This window comes from Erpetoichthys calabaricus, chromosome 15, assembly GCF_900747795.2.
Source record: "Erpetoichthys calabaricus chromosome 15, fErpCal1.3, whole genome shotgun sequence".
NCBI classification, from domain to species: Eukaryota; Metazoa; Chordata; class Cladistia; order Polypteriformes; family Polypteridae; genus Erpetoichthys; species Erpetoichthys calabaricus.
In genome coordinates, this window is record NC_041408.2 from 67,106,566 (window position 1) to 67,125,881 (window position 19,316).

The 19,316-nt window shown below is 39.8% G+C and overlaps 1 protein-coding gene across 2 annotated transcripts in view; it reads right to left on the reverse strand.

Annotated features, from left to right (window-relative positions):
• LOC114665742 (regulator of microtubule dynamics protein 2) overlaps positions 1 to 19,316 on the reverse strand; it is a 212,195-nt gene that overhangs the window by 9,030 nt on the left and 183,849 nt on the right. For both annotated transcript variants that reach the window (XM_051919315.1, XM_051919316.1), the window contains exon 8: positions 1,253 to 1,351. In XM_051919315.1, the coding sequence (XP_051775275.1) occupies positions 1,253 to 1,351 (99 nt within the window). The remainder of the gene's footprint in view (positions 1 to 1,252; positions 1,352 to 19,316) is intronic.

Consider the following 19,316-nt stretch of genomic DNA (forward strand, 5'->3'; position numbering starts at 1 on the left):
GAAAAGACAAAATGATTAGTCAGTATGATTTTATACATTTTTGACATATACAACTATGTAAAAATGAGAGGATGAGGTTGTCAGGGTGAAGGTGACCAAATGATATTTTGACAGAGGAAGGCATGGTGATGCAGTGGTTAGCTACCCTGCCTTACAGATCCAGACACTAATTCCAGAAACTGTCTGTGTAGAGTTCTCATATTCTCTTCTGCCCGTACAGTTTAATCTATATATATTTCTCCACACACCAAAGACATAAGTACACCTTATGAGAAGGATTTAGGAGTTACAGTGAACTCTAAGCTATCTACTTCCCGACAGTGTTCAGAAGCCATTAAGAAGGCAAACAGAATGTGAGGTTATATAGTACCTTGATGTGTGGAGTACAAGTCCAAGGAGGTTCTGCTCAAGCTTTATAACACACTGGTGAGGCCTCATCTGGAGTACTGGGTGCAGTTTTGGTCTCCAGGCTACAGAAAGGACATAGCAGTGCTAGACAAGGTCCAGAGAAGAGCAACTAGGCTGATTCCAGGGTTACAGGGGATGAATTAAGAGGAAAGAGTAAAACAGCTGAGCCTTTTCAGTTTAAGGAAAAGAAGAATAAGAGATGACCTGACTGAAGTGTTTAAAATTATGAAGGGAATTAGTCCAGTGGATCGAGACTGTTATTTTAAAATGAGTTCATCAAGAACAACAGGGACACAGTTGGAAACCTGTTTATTGTAAATTTCGCACAAACATTAGGAGGTTATTCTTTACACAAAGAATGATAGACACAGAACCTCGTGACCCTGTAGTTAGGATATAGCGGGTTGGATAATGGATGGATGGAATGTGCTACCAAGTAGTGTGGTAGACAGTAAGACTTTACGGACTTTCAAAACTCGACAATGTTTTTTTGGAAGAAATAAGCGGATAGGACTGGTGAGCTTTGTTGGGCTGAATGTCCTGTTCTCGTCTAGAGTGTTCTAATGTCATGTATGATAGGCCAAATGAGGATTGTAGATTTGCCTCTTATGACTAGGGGCATTATGTGATTATGCCCTGTGATGGACTATTAACCCATCTAAAGTTAGGTTCTTATTTTTGCTCAATGACAGGCTCTGGCTCCTGCAGACCTGAACTGGATAAGCAAGCTAGAAAATTGCTAAAAGGGTAATTTGGAAGAGCAAGCAGTTGAATTTTAAATTAAAACATAACAATAACATAAGCATAGCAAGGGGAGGTTTACCTAACTAGAACAATTAAATACCTTATGGAAGTATTGTAGAGCATCATGTATGGTTGCGCTAGGTGGATTTCCAAAAAGGGTTGCTGCTACTTTCCTTTCAAGCCATGATAACTGAGAAACCTGCACAAAAAAGAAACAAAGTAGAACTGCATAACAATAGAACATGAACACATTAATCAGCCATTGACCCCTTAATGAATATAGCTTCACACTTATACTACAAAATGTTCTGTGGTATTAGAATCAATTAGGCTCACTAACTACATTGGACAACCAAGATTTTACTTCCTGAACGCCACTGGTGTACCTTATGGATCTTGGCCTGCTGAGTAAAAAATCACCCTTAAATGTTCCTATTATGATCCCTTTCATTGCAATTTCTTATTTTTATGATTTACTGTCATATTATAAAAAACTCGTATTCAGTATAACAACTACAACTGGAATATCTGTGGTGATCTAAAAGTAGTAGCGCTGCCGCTTGGATATGTAGTACAGAAAATGGGACAGCCTGGTATGCCCAGCAGGGATAAGAATTCAGAAGGCAAGTGGAAGACAAGGACGTACCCAAAAAACTGTAGTGAAGGTTAGAACCTGAAGAACAACAATCAGTAAACTAAACCAATAATCGCTGACAAAATCAAAGTAAGAAGGAGTGCAGAGAGTTCAAAAACCAGGTAAGCAAAACAAAGATTTTTTTTTTTTTTTTTTCAAAAAAGGTTTGAAGGATTTTGGAATCTATGTATTCAAATTAGAAAACATACACCTGGTTGACCTTTTATCACACCACACTGAGAATGGCAGGCCACAGCCTCTGAGACACCCACTCCGAGATGGAACTAGCAATGGTAATCAACAATAGTGCCATCAGAATGGCACTGATATATATTGGCACAAATCACCACTCAAAATTAAAATTACATTTCAAAAATAAACAAACCCAATGGATGCCTAAGGGTATAAAACCAACAGGACCAAACAATAGTCAAAGTAGGATTTGCTGACACGGCCATGCATTACATTACAAATAAATGGCCACTCCATAAGCATTGGGTTCTAGTGCAGAAAAGTGTGTGGCACATTTGTCGACCTCCTCTTCATTTAAAGAGATTTTAACAATTACACTTATACAGTAATCCCTCCTCCATCGCGGGGGTTGCGTTCCAGAGCCACCCGCGAAATAAGAAAATCCGCGAAGTACAAACCATATGTTTATATGGTTATTTTTATATTGTCATGCTTGGGTCACAGATTTACGCAGAAACACAGGAGGTTGTAGAAAGACAGGAACGTTATTCAAACACTGCAAACAAACATTTGTCTCTTTTTCAAAAGTTTAAACTGTGCTCCATGACAAGACAGAGATGACAGTTCCGTCTCACAATTAAAAGAATGCAAACATATCTTCCTCTTCAAAGGAGTGCGCGTCAGGAGCACAGACTGTCAGAAAGACAGAGGAAAGCAAACAAATCAATAGGGCTGTTTGGCTTTTAAGTATGCGAAGCACCGCCGGTACAAAGCTGTTGAAGGCGGCAGCTCACACCCCCTCCGTCAGGAGCAGGGAGAGAGAGAGAGAGAGAAAGAGAGAGAGAGAGAGAGAGAGAGAGAGCGAAAAACAAACAGTCAAAAATCAGTACGTGCCCTTCGAGCTTTTAAGTATGCGAAGCACCGTGCAGCATGTCGCTTCAGGAAGCAGCTGCACAGAAGATAGCAACGTGAAGATAATCTTTCAGCATTTTTAGACGAGCGTCCGTATCGTCTAGGTGTGCGAACAGCCCCCCTGCTCAATCCTCCTACGTCAGGATCAGAGAAAGTCAGCGCAAGAGAGAGAAAGAGAAAAGTAAGTTGGGTAGCTTCTCAGCCATCTGCCAATAGCGTCCCTTGTATGAAATCAACTGGGCAAACCAACTGAGGAAGCATGTACCAGAAATTAAAAGACCCATTGTCCTCAGAAATCCGCGAACCAGCAAAAAATCCACGATATATATTTAAATATGCTTACATATAAAATCCGCGATAGAGTGAAGCCGCGAAAGGCGAAGCGCGATATAGCGAGGGATCACTGTAGTTAGTGAAGATAATGTCCTACAACAGAAAGGAGACAACGTACCAATGCCCAGATATTTAAGTGAGTTGATCAAAGTGGGGAATACACATTGATAAAAATAAGAATTTAACAAAAGAACTGATTAAGACCAATTAATCCTGTATCCAGACAATTTATCAGAAGAGTTAAGCAAATTAAGAAAGTGGGGATATCCAAGGAAGTTATTTCCAAAGAAGAACAGTATTGAGAAGTCAAGGAAAATTTCCCCTTTATTGGCTAACTAAAAAAGATTACAATTTGCAAGCTTTCGAGGCAACTCAGGCCCCTAATTCAGGCAAGATGTAATCATTACTTCTCATTACATTCATAATGGCTAACACGGTACAACATCCTAGTACTACAAAAAAGAACAGGGCGTTGTCCAAACAAAGATACATTTTATGGCATACTGTACATCATAAGCCACTATTGGCCTAATAAGGCAGTGAGAACAGACAGTGATAGAGCAAAGTGCTCAAGCGAGATATTAACTCTTTTAGTGCTAATGTTTTTTTGTTTCTTTTTTCCCAGGGCTGAATATTTTTCCAAAAACTAACTTTTTTTAAAAAAAGAACACAAAACAATTGTTTAACATATCAAATCAACAAAAAATATTTATTTTTGACTAATATAACTGTTTTGCATTTTGTATGAGCCTGCATTCTATATAATTTTACATATTATTATTTCACATACTGTACATGTTACAAAGCAAAGTCCTGCAAAGTATGATAACACTCAAAGCAGCCAATTGCATGCATTGCCACGTTGCACTGCTTACAATATGTGTTGCACTGGTGCCTCTTTTTCAGTTGTCTGTTGCTGCATACAACACAGTCAGGGTTGTACTTTTTGTCCTCATATGTGGCACTCAGTCAGCCTGTCTGGCACTGCTCTTTGTGATGGCATTCCTCGCTTTGCCAAAGGCACTCCAACATAATCTGTCAGCAAGCTGTCAACCACCTTCGTGCGGAAATCTGCTGCAGTCATTGTGCTGTCACTGTTTGCCTGCTTGAATAATATATATCCATTTGTGAGTGCAATCTCATGCATGCGATGGTACACAGTGTGGTACCACTTGGTGGACTTATGGCCATAAGCATATGATCCAGTCGATCAACTCCAGCCATTTTACAATTGTACTCCTCAAGTGCAACGGGCTTGTCCAGCTTCCTACCTTCTGGGTTTCCCTTTGAACGAATTACTTTCTCACATAAATTGTTGGTGTGAACTGTAGTAAGACAAGTCACCCGTTTGACATCATGCCATGCCAATGCCACCATGTTATCCACCCGCATGAAAGCAGGATTGTCACCTCTTTTCATCTTCAGCCTGTCTGGCTTCAACTGTGAAGGCATGTGTCTCCTGTTCACCCTCACTGTGCCACAAGCTCCTATTCCCCTGCTCTGTAACACCATGAACAATTAGGGTGAAAATTGTCCATGTACACAACATGACCCAAATGTTCATAGCCCTGAAGCAGCTCCAGCACAACCTGACTTGTCAAGGGACAGTTCTCTCTTTGAAAGGAATGCTTTCCAGTATATGTAATTACTTTCAGGCAGAAACCAGTGTTTGCTTCTGCCAGACAAAATCCTTTATGCCATACTTTGTGGGCTTGTCTGGCATATATTGGCGGAAAAAAAGCCGTCCCTTATATTTTATCATAGATTCATGCACAGACAAATCACGGCCAAACTGATAAAATTGTTTATATGTCGGCTCCACTATGTCAAGCAGGGGCTGAACTTTACACATGGGGTTATAGCCTGGCTCTCCCCTTGGGATATGCTTCTGGTTATCACAGAAGTGAATGAAGCTTTGCAGCAGCATGTACCTATCACGCGGCATAACCTGTCCAAAGCCACCAGGTGACAAAGTACGTTTGGACCAATGCTCCCTGAAATTATATCGCCAGTCTAGTCCCATCTCTATCTGCAATGCCACAAAGCCCTTCATCTCGTCTTTTGTTGTGGGTTTCCACTTCGAAAAATGAGAATGCGGAGCAAGCGCGTCCCGCGATTCAAAAAATTGCTCTGCATACCTGTTTGTCTCGTCTGATATCAACTGAAAAACTGCCTCAGGAAAAAACAGATTGAAATAGTCCAGCGGCTTGTAATCCGTTGTGTCCAGCAGCAAGCCGTGCCTTCTTGTGAAGTCTGGTAGCCAGTTCGGCTCCCATGGATCAATTTCTGGGTATTACTCCCACGCGAACCTTGCCGTAGGTGCATCGGCAGCGCGAATGCGCTCAGCTGCCAGCCGAGCAGCGTCAGCAGGTCTCCAATCGGCTGATGCCGGCTCCTCAATCTCTTGTTCGATCTCCTGATCACTGTCAATGAAATCCGACTCTGAAAAATCAGAGTCCGACTCCGCGATAATGCGCAAAATGTCATCTGCCGAGTATTTTCTTTTCTGCACTTGCTTCGCTCCCTCGTGAGATGTTGATGCCATCTTGCCTTTGTTTGCATTTGTTTATATATCGCAACTCACGCACACGCAAGGATCAGTTGCTGAGTCAATGAGTCTAACATTCCTCCAAGCAGAGAGGGAATGCCTGTGACGTGACAGTGAGTTTTGTCGCCATTAACAGCTGATTGTCGCCCTCTATCCCTGGATGTCGACTTTTGTCGACATTCGCCCTCAACCCCTCCTGTCGACAAAAGCCGACATCCGCCCTAAAAGAGCTACACAGTAGAAGAATGATTGGACATTCATGTCTGGCTGCCTTAATAAAATTATTATCCCTTATCGTCAAATGCTATCCTCTTGTTTAAGGTAAGGAGTGCTGCTGAATGGAATAAAGTCAGGGCAATCTTCATTGTATGAATAAGTTGATGGATTCTGTCCTTCACTTGGTGAGAGCAGATAAAATCTACATGTTTCCATAAGGATTAATGTGTGAATTATTCTTCGGAGTATTCTTGCTAAACGTTTAGCCTATAACTCTGGTATAGGACAACAGGTGGCACACATTTCAGGATCCTCACCCCACCTTTGAAGAAGAGTGATCAGAGGGGGGAAACTGCTGCATGGGTAGGTATTCTTCAGGGATCGGAGTTTAACGGAGCTTTTTTTTTTATGTGTTCAAGAATTCCTTTTGATGGGAGCAACTTGTACCTGAAGAATCTTTGTGCTAGCAGCTTAAGTCTGATGGTCAGGGTCAAACTAAGTAATATGTATGTCTTGTATGGCTGGCTATAATCAAGCCCACCCTAGACCGGCGTCGGAAAGCTTTGTTCATTAAATAAATAAGTTAAAAAAAATTTTTATTTGCTCATTCAGGTGGCCTTTATCTGTTATAATTTTTTCCTCAAAGACCTGTAAACATTTAGTGTCAACACATTTCAATAATATAGAAAATCAGGAAGGAGGCAAATACATTTTCACTGTACCATATATTTTAACTTTTCAAGTACAGAGAACAGTTGAACAGTATTCTTCATCAGTGACAATGCTGCTATTCTGCAAAATCTAATCCAGTTATGACAGCAGAATTATTTAGGCATTTATTCTTTCTTAAAGTGGTTGTTCCACTTCTTCAGTATTATGCAGGCATTTATTCTTTCTTAAAGTGGTTGTTCTACTTCTTATCCCATGTAAGGTGTAACTGCAGAATGAAAAAGATTAGTCATTAAGTCAGTTTGAGTGCTGAGCATGGACATTGTTTTTATTTCCTTTCATTAATTGATCTTTCGAACATGTAATTACAGGTTAATCATGTACTGACACAGCCAGAATGATATGAAGAAAGTTTCTGATTTTAAGCATGCAGTGAAAAAGTAAACAATACTCCTTACATGCCTGAAGCAAAGTCACAGAAAAATATGATAATGGTTTGATATAAAGCTGATGGTGCCAGAATTATAACAATTAGTTGCTTCCTAGAAGACTGGTACTTAACTGGTAATGGTATTGCATCCCACTTGAAACTGAACTGCATCTTATCTGTTAGTCTGCTTGCTAGGCCAGTCAGCATTCTAATATAACAAAGAACTTTAACTGGAAACGTTTAATGCATAATAAATACATTTACATTATCTGAAAAAAGTCAAGTATTAAGAAAAATGATAAATTATCTGCAGTGTATTCAGGCCCACTTATTTATAGTTCTGTTTCAGCCTTATGATAAAGTAATTTAAACATGTGTTTTGCCCATTAAGCAACACTCAATGCCACAGAATGACAAAAGCAAAAACAGGATTTTAGAATTTTTAAAAAAGGTATTAAAAATAAAAAACTAACTGGAAGAATCCTAACTCTCCTCTTTTAAGTCAGTGGGTAACCGATGTTTTGAAATTGGAAAAAATCAAATACTGTATTCAGTTAGAGGATCTGTACAGAGTTTTTTAAAAAATTGGCAGGATATAATCAATAAAATCTATATATATATAAAATCCCTATGTGCATCCAGGTGTCCGTGTGTGGGTGTCTTCTGGTGAAGTGTGCATGCGCGGGGCACGGTGCTATGCGCGATATTACTGTCAGAGAAAGTTAGAGGCGTTTTACGGAAATACAAACCAGTATTACTGCGAGAGGAAATTAAAGGTACACAATACAGTGACGCATATTACAGCCACATACAAGCCAGTATTACTGTCAGAGGAGATTAAAGGCATATTACCGACGCGCACGCCTGTATTACCGCCAAAGAAAATTAAAGGTATATTACGGACGTACAAGCCAGCGGACGTACAAGACGGCATCCTTCAATAAGGGCGCGCACAAAAAGGCGAAGCCTCAAAAGGGCGACCTCAATTGGGCGCAGCGAATAAAGGCGCGCGTAAATAAAGATCTGCACCTTTGTTGCTCTTCACATATTCCAGAGCCATTTGAACTAAATTATCTACGAACGCCTTTATTCGGCGCGCTCAATTGAGGTCGCCCTTTTGAAGCTCGCCTTTTTGTGCGCGCCCTTATTGAATAGAGCCGTACAAGACAGTATTACTGTCACAGAAAATTAAAGACACACAATACACGGCGGCAGCCCACGAAGAACGGTGAGCTCAGCAAGTAAACATCAACAAAAGAAAGGCTGAAAGAAAGAAAAATACGACCAACAAAAAGAATGAGGTCAAAGTCCCTTGCCATTTAATATAGACTGTTCCTACTAATGATTTTGCACTACTGTTCTAGCGCCCGTTATTGTAACGGGCTAAATGACTAGTTTTAGAATAAGCTCTTAAAGCACCAAGGAAGCAATTATCTCCGCACTTCTTTTTCTTCTCCATTCATCGCTACTGGCCTATTAAACTCATCAATTTAGGTATGTTTACAAGCCTTAAGTTTTACCCCGTTGGCCATGCTCTCTCTCTCAGGGGTGGGGGTCGACTTGTTTTTCAATCCAATTTTTTGTAAAAATTGATCGATTTGTATGAATGATTACAATAAAATTAATAAAATTATAATAAAAAAAAAAATAAATAAATAAAAATAATAAAAAGCTGAAATATGACCTTGACACAAGTATTCTGACCCTTTCCTATTACACTTGAAATTTGGCTCTGGAGCATCTCATTCTATTGCTCATTGGTGAGATGTTTCTATACCTTGTTTGTAGTCCACCTGTGGTTAAATCAATTTATTACACATTACCAGGAAAGGCAAAATGCCCGTTTACAGAAGGTCCCACAGCTGATGATGTGTATCAAAGCAAAAACCTAGCCATGAGGTCAAAAGAATTGCCTGCAGAGCTGAGAGACAGGGTTGTGTCAAGGCAATTCTGCCTTATCCAAGCACCTTTGGGTGCAAGGTGGGTACCAACCCTGGATGGGGTATCAGTCCATCCTGTGCCATTACATTTAATAATTGATTCTTTAAGTGAAAGTCTGAGAAGTGCACATAACATAAAAGATAAAAAAAATAATACACAAAAGTTCCTAACTTTGTTTGTAAGGCCCTATTTGTTCAGAAATTCAAATAAAGAATATGACCCACTTGCTCAGTTTGCTTTACTACTTTCAATACTCCCTTTCATTCAATGTGAAAATAATTATGCATCACTGCACACCAGCATCTACACCTAACTCTGAAGTTAGAACCCAGACTTTGCCATTTTATCCTACATTATATAAGTTTCCCACAAATGTCACCTACCTTTCACTGCAGTTATAACTACATATAATCTGTAAAGCTACTTTTGTTGTACAGTAGCTTCATGTTTTAACTTGTCAGGTATAACTTCCAGTTCCTCCTAGTAGCTGTCAGTGCTGCACTTTTTGTTCTTACATTTACCATTCTTGATTTTTTTTTGTACACAAGTGTTAAAACATTTGATACTGTACTGTAATTGTTTTTGCTCTGTGAAGTACCTTGTGACTGAAAATGCTTATAATGTCAAAACATAAAATAAAAATTGATTTATTGACCTTGACTCAATTATGTACATGGAAAATAATTACATAATTGACAACAAACATAGTCATGTTTAGAGACTGTTCCAGATTCAAACAGTAAATGAAAACTTAAGAATTCTAACATTCAAGTTTCTTTATCCACAAACCAAACTAAAAAAAATACCCCACTATAAATAAAACGAAATGTGTCTCTGGAAGACCCGTTCTCTGAACCCTCTTACTATCTTGTGAATCCTCCATTCTTTTGCCATATGGAAAAAGATACCGCAGCATCAAAGCCAGATTTGTCAGGTTATGCGACAGTTTTTTACTCTCAGGCTGTCTTCTCAGCTTGATACGGCCCCCCCATGATCTCCCACCTTACCTTAACATCCTAGATCAAGATCTCTCCCTGCAGTTAATGTACAAATCACTTTATCTACTGTATTACGACAAGAGCTCAGTCAGTGCCATGACCTTTGGAACTTGCATTTAATGGGTCTCTGTGTAATTGTGGTGGTTAGCTGTACTGGCACATTGCCTTTGTTATGTGGAAACGTTTTGTCTGTTTGTGCACAGTCTTGTCTTATTTGCACTATGTGAGTACTGTGGGCTCTAAGCTTCATCAATTCGACTTTCTGTATACTTGTTTATGGTTGAGATGATGGCACTAAAATTTTAACTTCAGTATCAATGCAAGATTTTTGGGCCTCAGTAATGGTACCAAAAGGGCTCCAAAGCAAGTAACCGTTAACTCCAACTTTCCCGTGTCTTACACAAGCCTCCCTGGTCCCCCACCCCATCATCAATGAACGTCAAAGCTGAGTGATGGCATCCCAGTAAAGTCTTGTTTGCGTCAAAGTTAGGAGTGAGGAGGTCTCCAGCATGTTGAAGAACTCATTTCCCTGGGTAGTCTACCACATGTCGAAGGTGGTGAGAGTGGAATAGAAAGCTAATGTTTAGTTCTGGTACTGAAAATACAATAATGCTGGTACTGTACGGTTTGAAATATTGGGGGTTTTTTTGGTACTTTTTCAGTACCACATACGGCACAACCCGAGATGTCAATAAAGTTTACTTTGACTTGACGTTTAAACATGCAAAATTAAAAAAAAAAAAAAAAAAAAAAAAAAAAAAAAAAAAAAACTCCTGGGGACCTAGTTTCAAATTTGAGCTGTTATGTCACTTATGTAAGATGGAATGTTGTCATGTGGCATGGTTATACTCCATGAATTTGTTTTCATGCACTCATGCCAACTGGTATTACTTAAAGGATAAGTTCAGTAGTATTCAAGTAAAACTTATTTCCTCATAAACATGGTATATATTCATTTTACACATGAAAATGTGCTCTAAAGAGTTAAGTGTTTTCTATAAAATTAGAAAAATATCTTGCTTGTGGGCGGCACAGTGGCGCAGTGGTAGTGCTGTAAAGAGACCTGGGTTCGCTTCTTGGGTCCTCCCTGCGTGGAGTTTGCATGTTCTCCCCATGTCTGCGTGGGTTTCCTCTGGGTGCTCTGGTTTTCTCCCACAGTCCAAAGACATGCAAGTTAGGTGCATTGGTGATCCTAAATTGTCCCTAGTGTGTGCTTGGTGTGTGGGTGTATGTGTGTGTGTGCCCTGCAGTGGGATGGCTCCCTGCCCGGGATTTTTTTCCTGCCTTGTGCCCTGTGTTGGCTGGGATTGGCTCCAGCAGACCCCTGTGACACTGTGTTAGGATATAGCAGGTTGAGTAATGGATGGATGGATCTTGCTTGTATTGGCGCTTTACAACACGTTACTTTCAGTCCCATTTGTTCTGTGTCACAAGATCACATCACAACACACAATTCAAAAAGGCAGCATACATTAAAGAAGACAACTACAAATCATAAGATGCAAAACCATAAAACTTTACTTTACAACAAGGGGAAGCTTGGTCTGAAATTATCATCTTAACATATTTGTTTGAAATCCAAGATGTACAATAAATCTTGGACTGTATAGGCAATAAACCATCTAAAAGTGTGAAAGGTACTTATATACAATGAGTTACATCATTAGTCTTTTTTACTGTACTGATGTTTTATGTGAACATGAGATCTCAAACTGTACTGAAATACATATTTACATTAGCTTTTAATTTATTTTATCAAGAATTTCAGATGTTTAGAAGTATCTTCCTACTATTCATTCAGAATACAGAATGGCAGTGATTTACGTTTTCTTTAAAATAATAACGAAAGTAACATCATGAGAATTAATTATATCAAACTCTGAGGGATTATTCTGAAATAGAGAAAAATATTTAAGCTATGTTAAGAAACATTTTATCACAATATTTCTAACAAACACACATATTTAAAATAATTTCAGATAGTAACTGTTTTAAAATAGTTATTTATTATCCATCCATCCATCCATTTTCCAACCCGCTGAATCCGAACACTGGAGCCAATCCCAGCCAACACAGGGCACAAGGCAGAAGCCAATCCCGGGCAGGGTGCCAACCCACCGCATGTTATTTATTATATAAAGCCAATAGATTTAAATGCTTGGCAAACATCATTTAAAGCAGGGGTGGGCAAAGTCAGTCCTGGAGGGCCGCAGTGGCTGCAGGTTTTTGCAACAACCCAGTTGCTTAATTAGAAAACAATCCTTGCCAAAAATTCAATTTCATGGCTTGTTAGTGTTTTAACTCTGCCATGTCAGGCCATTCTCATATCCTAGATTTGGATTTCCTTTCTAATAATATCATCTAAATGATATGAAGTCTAAAACATATGAATAATACTCAATCTTTCACTTTTTTCTCTTCACTTTCCTCCCAAGTATTTAATTAAACCAAATAGTGCACAACACACACAGGTGTAAATGGAAACAAGCAAAATGGAGAAATGCTGCTTTCTTTTGTCATTCAAATCTTATTGCTAATAAAAAACCATTAAAAACCACGAGAACAGCTGTTTAAGACTACAATAAGCAATAAGGGCTCAAAATCCTAATGAGTGAGACAACTAAAATGAAGCAGAAGAGTTACTTGAGCAAAAATGCTTCTTAATAAGCAACCGGGTTGGAACGTAAACCTGCAGTCACTGCGGCCCTCCAGGAATGACTTTGCCCACCCCTGATTTAAAGTCACAGGCTGCTACATGGGTTATTCTGTATGTGACCTCTAGAGGGCGTCTAGAGTTGAGTTGTCTTGTTGACAGGACCTACCTTCGATGATTTAAAAAAAAAAAAAAAAAAAAACACTTATTGTGCCAATTATTAAATATATTTTGCATTAAAACATTTTATATTCGATTAAAATTTCTATTGCAGCACATGAATTACCAATTTGTTACTATTGCTTTTGTATTCTTTCTTTCTTTTTATGCTGTATCTCTTGTGGCGGATGGCTGGAGTCCTTACCCAGCCAGGACACCCTGAGTATGGAAGGAGATGGGAGAGAGTATTTGCAAGACCGTTTATTCCCTGCAATTCCCCCCAGAGGTGCTGCCGGATGAAGCTCATTGGGCACCGTTTGGGGGTCTGTAACGTCTAACACCTGTAACGAGGATTGAAGTTTTTCTCATTAAATATAAAATAACAATCACACAATCGAGTATAAGATATCACAATAAACATTTTATTACTCAGTATTATGTCATCATCCTCACTGTGGTCATTTTGAGGGACTGACGGTGGCAGATTTTGAGATAACACAGGTGGAAGTGTTTATTGCAAACCAGGAATTTAAATGTCTTTCTTCCCACCCATGGAGATTTCCCAGGTTAATGATAAAAGTACTCTGCATCTCCCAGGCACTTTGGTCTTAAAGGACCAGTAATACTGGCTAATCTGGATGAGGGCTTAGCAGAAACAACATCTCTCTACATTTAACATAGTACCAAAGGAGTCCAGTCTTTGTCTCAGGTCACTGCATAGCATCCATGTCTCACAGCCATATAGCAAAACAGACTTGGACCTTCATGCTTCTGCACAGGTATGGGGAGGGCCACACACCCCTTTCCAGTGACCTCATGACACCCCATGCTCTCCCAATCCGTCTACAGACTTCATAGGAAGAGTCACAAGACATGAATGTTGCTGCTAAGGTAAGTAAACAACTCGACGAGGTTGACACTCCCTTCGCAAACAGATACACTGCTGATGGCTGTGCCCAAGAGGTCACTAAAGTCCTGGATCTTGGTTTTTATCCAGGACACTTGCAAGCCCAGTCACTCAGTCTCTCGAAAGCCCCGATCAGATCCTCCATTGACTCCGCCATGATTACAGCATTGTTGGCAAAGTCAAGATCAGTGAATCTTTCTTCCCCAACAGATGCCCCACAGCTGCTGGACCCAACAATCCTGCCCAAAACATCCAGTCCACGCAAGCATTGAAGACAATAGAAGCAAGAACACACCCCTGACAAACCCCAGTATCAACAGGGAAAAACGCAGAGGTTCTGCCCCTGCTCTGCACAGCACTCATAGTACCAGTGTACAGGCCAGCCATGATATCCAGCAACTTTGGGGGATGTCCCACAGGGCAGCTCGAATGCTTTATGAAAACTAAGAAAGGCGTAACTGAAAAAGCTAACATAAATTACAGAGTTAACCACTCCAAGATGTGTACTTAATAATGTTCAGTAATCCCCCGCTCTATCGTGGTTCAGCTCTCACGCCCCTGCTATATCGCGGAAAAATTCAATAAGTACATCCTACCTGTAGTGTACTTTGCAGCCAATTCATAACAAAGCATACGATTTTCAGCAGACAAAGAGTTTCGCATTACAGCACCCAGATGATTTCTTACAAAGTCCGTTATTGGCTGAAAGAGGAGACTCAACCAATCAGAGCGAATTTTATTCTCTTGGACTGTGATTAGCTGCTGCAAATGTGGTGTAATCTCGCAAGAACAGCGAGCATGGGTCCCCAACGAATCGCATACCTTGCTTGTGGTCCGACTTTTGTGAGCAAACTTTTGTGAGCTTTTCGTTTGTTTTAAGCCCTACGATGGCTCCCAAGCCTCCTGCATCTTGTAAGCCTTCTGGTAGCAGTGAGCCTAAGCGTCAGAGGATGAACTTGACCATATAGGAGAAGGTAAAACTGATGATGATTATTATTATGTTACTCACATCTTTAGCCTGACATCCGTGTATCATATGTGTATCCAAAGTGTTACATGTGTTTAAAGAGTGTGGGAGGGGTATTTTAAGGCTTAAATTATAAAAAAATGTGGTCTTTCTATATTGCGGATTTTCACCTATCGCGGGTGGGTCTGGAATGTAACTTCCGTGATAGGCGGGGGATCACTGTAATATTATAATGTCAATAATACCCTGACAATAAGCAGCATAGACTTTAAAGGTGTTTTGTAAAACTATTGACACTGTATATAAGCTACTCATTAGTACTTAACGATGTAGTAGTCACAAATAAAAGAAAATCGAATTCAAAATATATGCAAAGACATTGCAAATCTACTCAAGCAGGAGGCAACAGAAGAAAAACATCACTACCTAATGTCAAACACAGAAAAATGGAATTGTTAAACTAATATATCACATAAATAACAGATAAATTAGAAGAAATATTATAACTGTTCTCAATGCTAAAATGTATATTAAAATAAACTGCACAAAAAAATTAAAGGAACACTTTGAAAACACTGGAAATCCTGCTGGATATCTCTACTGATATGGACTGGTATGGTAATGTGTTAGGACTGAAAGGTTGCCACATCATTTGATGGAAATGAAAATTATCAACCTGCAGAGGGCTGAATTCAAAGAGACCCTGAAAATCAAAGTGAAAAAATGATGCAGCAGGCTAGTCCATTTTGCCGAAATTTCATTTCAGCAACTCAAAATCGTACTCAGTAGTTTCTATGGCCCCCATGTGCTTGTATGCATGCCTGCCAATGTTTTGGGTGTTGGGGGTTATGCTCCTAATGAGATGATGGATGGTGTCCTGGGGTATCTGCTCCCAGATATGGACCAGAGAATCACTGAACTCCTGGACAGTCTGGAGTCAAACCTGGCGGAGTAGGATGGACCAAAACATAATGTTCCAGAGGTGTTCCATTGGACTTAGGTCAAGTGAGCGTGGGGGCCTGTCAATGGTATCAATTCCATCATCCTCCAGGAACTGCCTGCATACTCTCACTACATAAGGCTGGGCATTGTTGTGTACCAGGGGGAACCCAGGACCCACTGCACCAGCATAGGGTCTGACAATGGGTCCACGGATTTCATCCCAACACCTAATAGCAGTCAAGGTGCCGTTGTCTAGCCTGTAGAGGTCTGTGCCTCCTTCAATGGATATTCCTCCCCAGACCATCACTGACCCACCACTAAACTGGTTATGCTGAATGATGTTACAGGCAGCATGACGTTCTCCACGGCTCCTCCAGACCCATTCACGTCTGTCATATGTGCTCAGGGTGAATTTGCTCTCATTTGTGAAAAGCACAGGGTATAAGTGGTGGACCTGCCAATTCTGTTATTCTATGGCAATGCCACGAGCTCCATGGTGCCAGGCAGTGAGCACAGGGCCAACTAGAGGATGTTGGGCCCTCAGGCCACCCTCATGAAATCTGTTTCTGATTGTTTGGTCAGAAATATTCACACCAGTGGCCTGCTGGAGGTCATTTTATAGGCTCTGGCAGTGCTCATCCTGTTCCTCCTGGCCCAAAGGAGCAGATACTGGTCCTGCTGATGGATTAAGGACCTTCTACGGCCCTGTCCAGCTCTTCTAGTGTAACTGTCTGTCTCCTGGAATCTCCTCCATGCCCTTGAGACTGTGCTGGGAGACACAGCAAACCTTCTGGCAGTGGCACGTATTGATGTGCCATTTTGGAGAAGTTGGACTACCTGTGCAACCTCTGAAGGGCCCAGGTATCGCCTCATGCTAACAGTAGTGACACTGACTGTAGCCAAATGCAAAACGAGTGAAAAACCAGATGAGGAGGAAAAAATGTCAGTGGCCTCCACCTGTTAAACCATTCCTGTTTTGAGGGTCGTCTCAGTGTTGCCCCTCTAGTGCCCCTCTTGTTAATTTCATTAACACCAAACAGCTGAAACTGATTAACAATCCCCTCTGCTACTTAACTGACCAGATCAATAGCACAGAAGCTTCACTGACTTGATGTTATACTCTGATTAAAAAGTGTTCAATTTTTTTGAGCAGTATATTATATATATGATTGAATACATACAGTAAATTAGGGTATTTTGCCAGTTTTATATAGGCTCAACCTTAGCATAATTTTCAATATTTAGGCATTAAAATACAAAACTAAAATTAAAAAATATATATCTTGGGATTTCAAATTTTTTTTGTGTGTGTGTTTGAAAATCTCTCTAGCGCTTTAGTTTACATTTTTTTAACTTGTTCTTTACCTGGCAGAAGAATAGATTCTTTGCCAAGAAACCAAGTCATTCGGCATTGCTGTAGAGTGCCAATGCATACCAAAAAACAGCTTGGTTGATTGTCAAAAGTTAAAAAACACTCTCAGTATGTTGTGTCCAAATGAAATTCTCTGAGGCAAACAGGCTGAAATGAATTGAAAGATGCTGTCCTGGAGGCCCAAACGGGAGTCATTCTTTTGTCGTTGTTATGTGCAAAGCTTACCCTGATGCCATAATGCCAAATTTCCATCACCATCATGCTGAGATGACATCATGGCCATTGACTGGTTCCAGCTTGTGCTGTTACACATAGGAAAATGCCCTGGGCTTTAGGTAATACATTACTGTTTTGGATGCCATTTTTAAACACCCACCTTTGTTATTTGAATCCACTTTACTTTGTGCAGTATTTGCTTAGTTATGCAAAGTGGAATTACAAATTCAGTGGAAAGCAGACAATATCCAGGATTGTAATCTCAAATCATCTCAGCAGTCAATATAACTTGGAAACCTTAATCCATAATAAGATTTATAGGGGTGAATATCAAAAAAGCTGTATGAAATGAGCAGGGTAAAATACTGTTATGAAAAAAAATAAAAAGGGCATAAAAAGCAACAAAACATGCAGTAATCACAGAAATTCTTTAATGTATGTAAGTATGCAAATATATTTCACTTACAGTATGTTTGATGCAATCAATGCACAAGTACCTAATAGTTCCTAAAGGAGGAACTGATTTAGATCATTTATATTAGGTAGAATGCCTAGTGATGGCTGGGTGGTCTCATGGCCTTGGAAACCCCTGCAGATTTTTTTTTCCCTCCAGCTCTCTGGAGTTTCTTTTTGTTTGTTTTTTCTGTCCTCCCTGGCCATCGAATTTTACTTTATTCTTTTTTAATTAGTACTGCCTATTTTTTATATTTTTTCTTTTTTCTTTCTTCATCTTGTAAAGCACTTTCAGCTACATTATTTGTATGAAAACATGCTATAGAAATAAATGCTGGTGTTGTTGTAAAGTGTTGTAAGAGTGATGTGTGAAGGTGCTGAAGTAGTAGAACAAAATAACAAAGTGGTTTGAGGCTGAAAAATCTGCTGTTGGAGAGTGTCCTCACTTTCAGTGCAGTGTACTGAGGATGAGTGCCTGCATTTGAACTTTTAAAAAAATGTACACTAATATAATAAGAGAGATGGGAATGCAAAGAAGGATATTCCCCAAGAGAGAATCATTTAATAATACAACAATGATCTAATAGAGCATATACCTAAAAAGGGTCAGAGGCATAATAGTTCCCAGATTACACCCTCAATAGTTTTATGAATGGTGCCATACCTAAGCTTCACTGTTGCAATACAGTACACCCCCAAAATTTGCGGGGGTTACGTTCCTAGAGCACCCGCGAATTGTGAAAAACCGCGAATTTTGGATGTGGTTAAAAAAAATGCCTATTTTTAAAGTTTAACCCTAAATATGCCCCCAAAACACTTTAATTTAATTTCAAACTCCGCTTAATACATTACTTAAAAAAAAGAATGTAAAGGTAAACCTGTATACTGTATTCTTATGTCTCCCGCAGTGCTAGAATGTAAAATATCAATATTACCGCTATATGTACTGAAATTCATGCAAGCGCGTTTTCATTGCCAGGTGCAGGGCGTTTCGGAGGCATCTTGGGGCTTTAACCCTTAAACTGCCACATACTTGGGAGTTAATGCATCCCTGGACGCCAAATACTTTTTTGCTGCACTTTAAGTAAACGTCACAATTCACAAAGAAAAAGTGAATTTTAATAGAACACATTTTTTTTTCATGCAAAGAGCATCACAATTACAGCAACTCTGATCATTTTACACACTGCTAATGAACTGTAAAAACTATTTAAAAAACTACTGTAACAATATGTACAAGATGTAACTGACACCATGGATGAAATTAAGTAAATCACCGAGCCAACTGCGCTTGAACTTGTAGCACGCAAGCACACAGAGGTAAACACTGGCGCTGGCAGGCTAGTGCAGCGGCTCAATACCAGAGACAGTGAGGCTGCAGGGTTTCATGCTTGGGTCACAGAATTGCACAGAAAGACAGGAGATTGTAGAGACAGGAACTTTATTCAAACACTTCAAACAAACATGTCTATTTCAGAAGTAAAACGAGCTCAGTATGCAGTTAGTTATCGATTAAAGAATAGACAAACATCACTGGGGAGCACAACGGGAGCGGGACCCCCAACAGGAGCAGAGGAAGTCTGGGGGAGGAGAGAGAAACAAAGCAATCAGCCAAAAAAGAC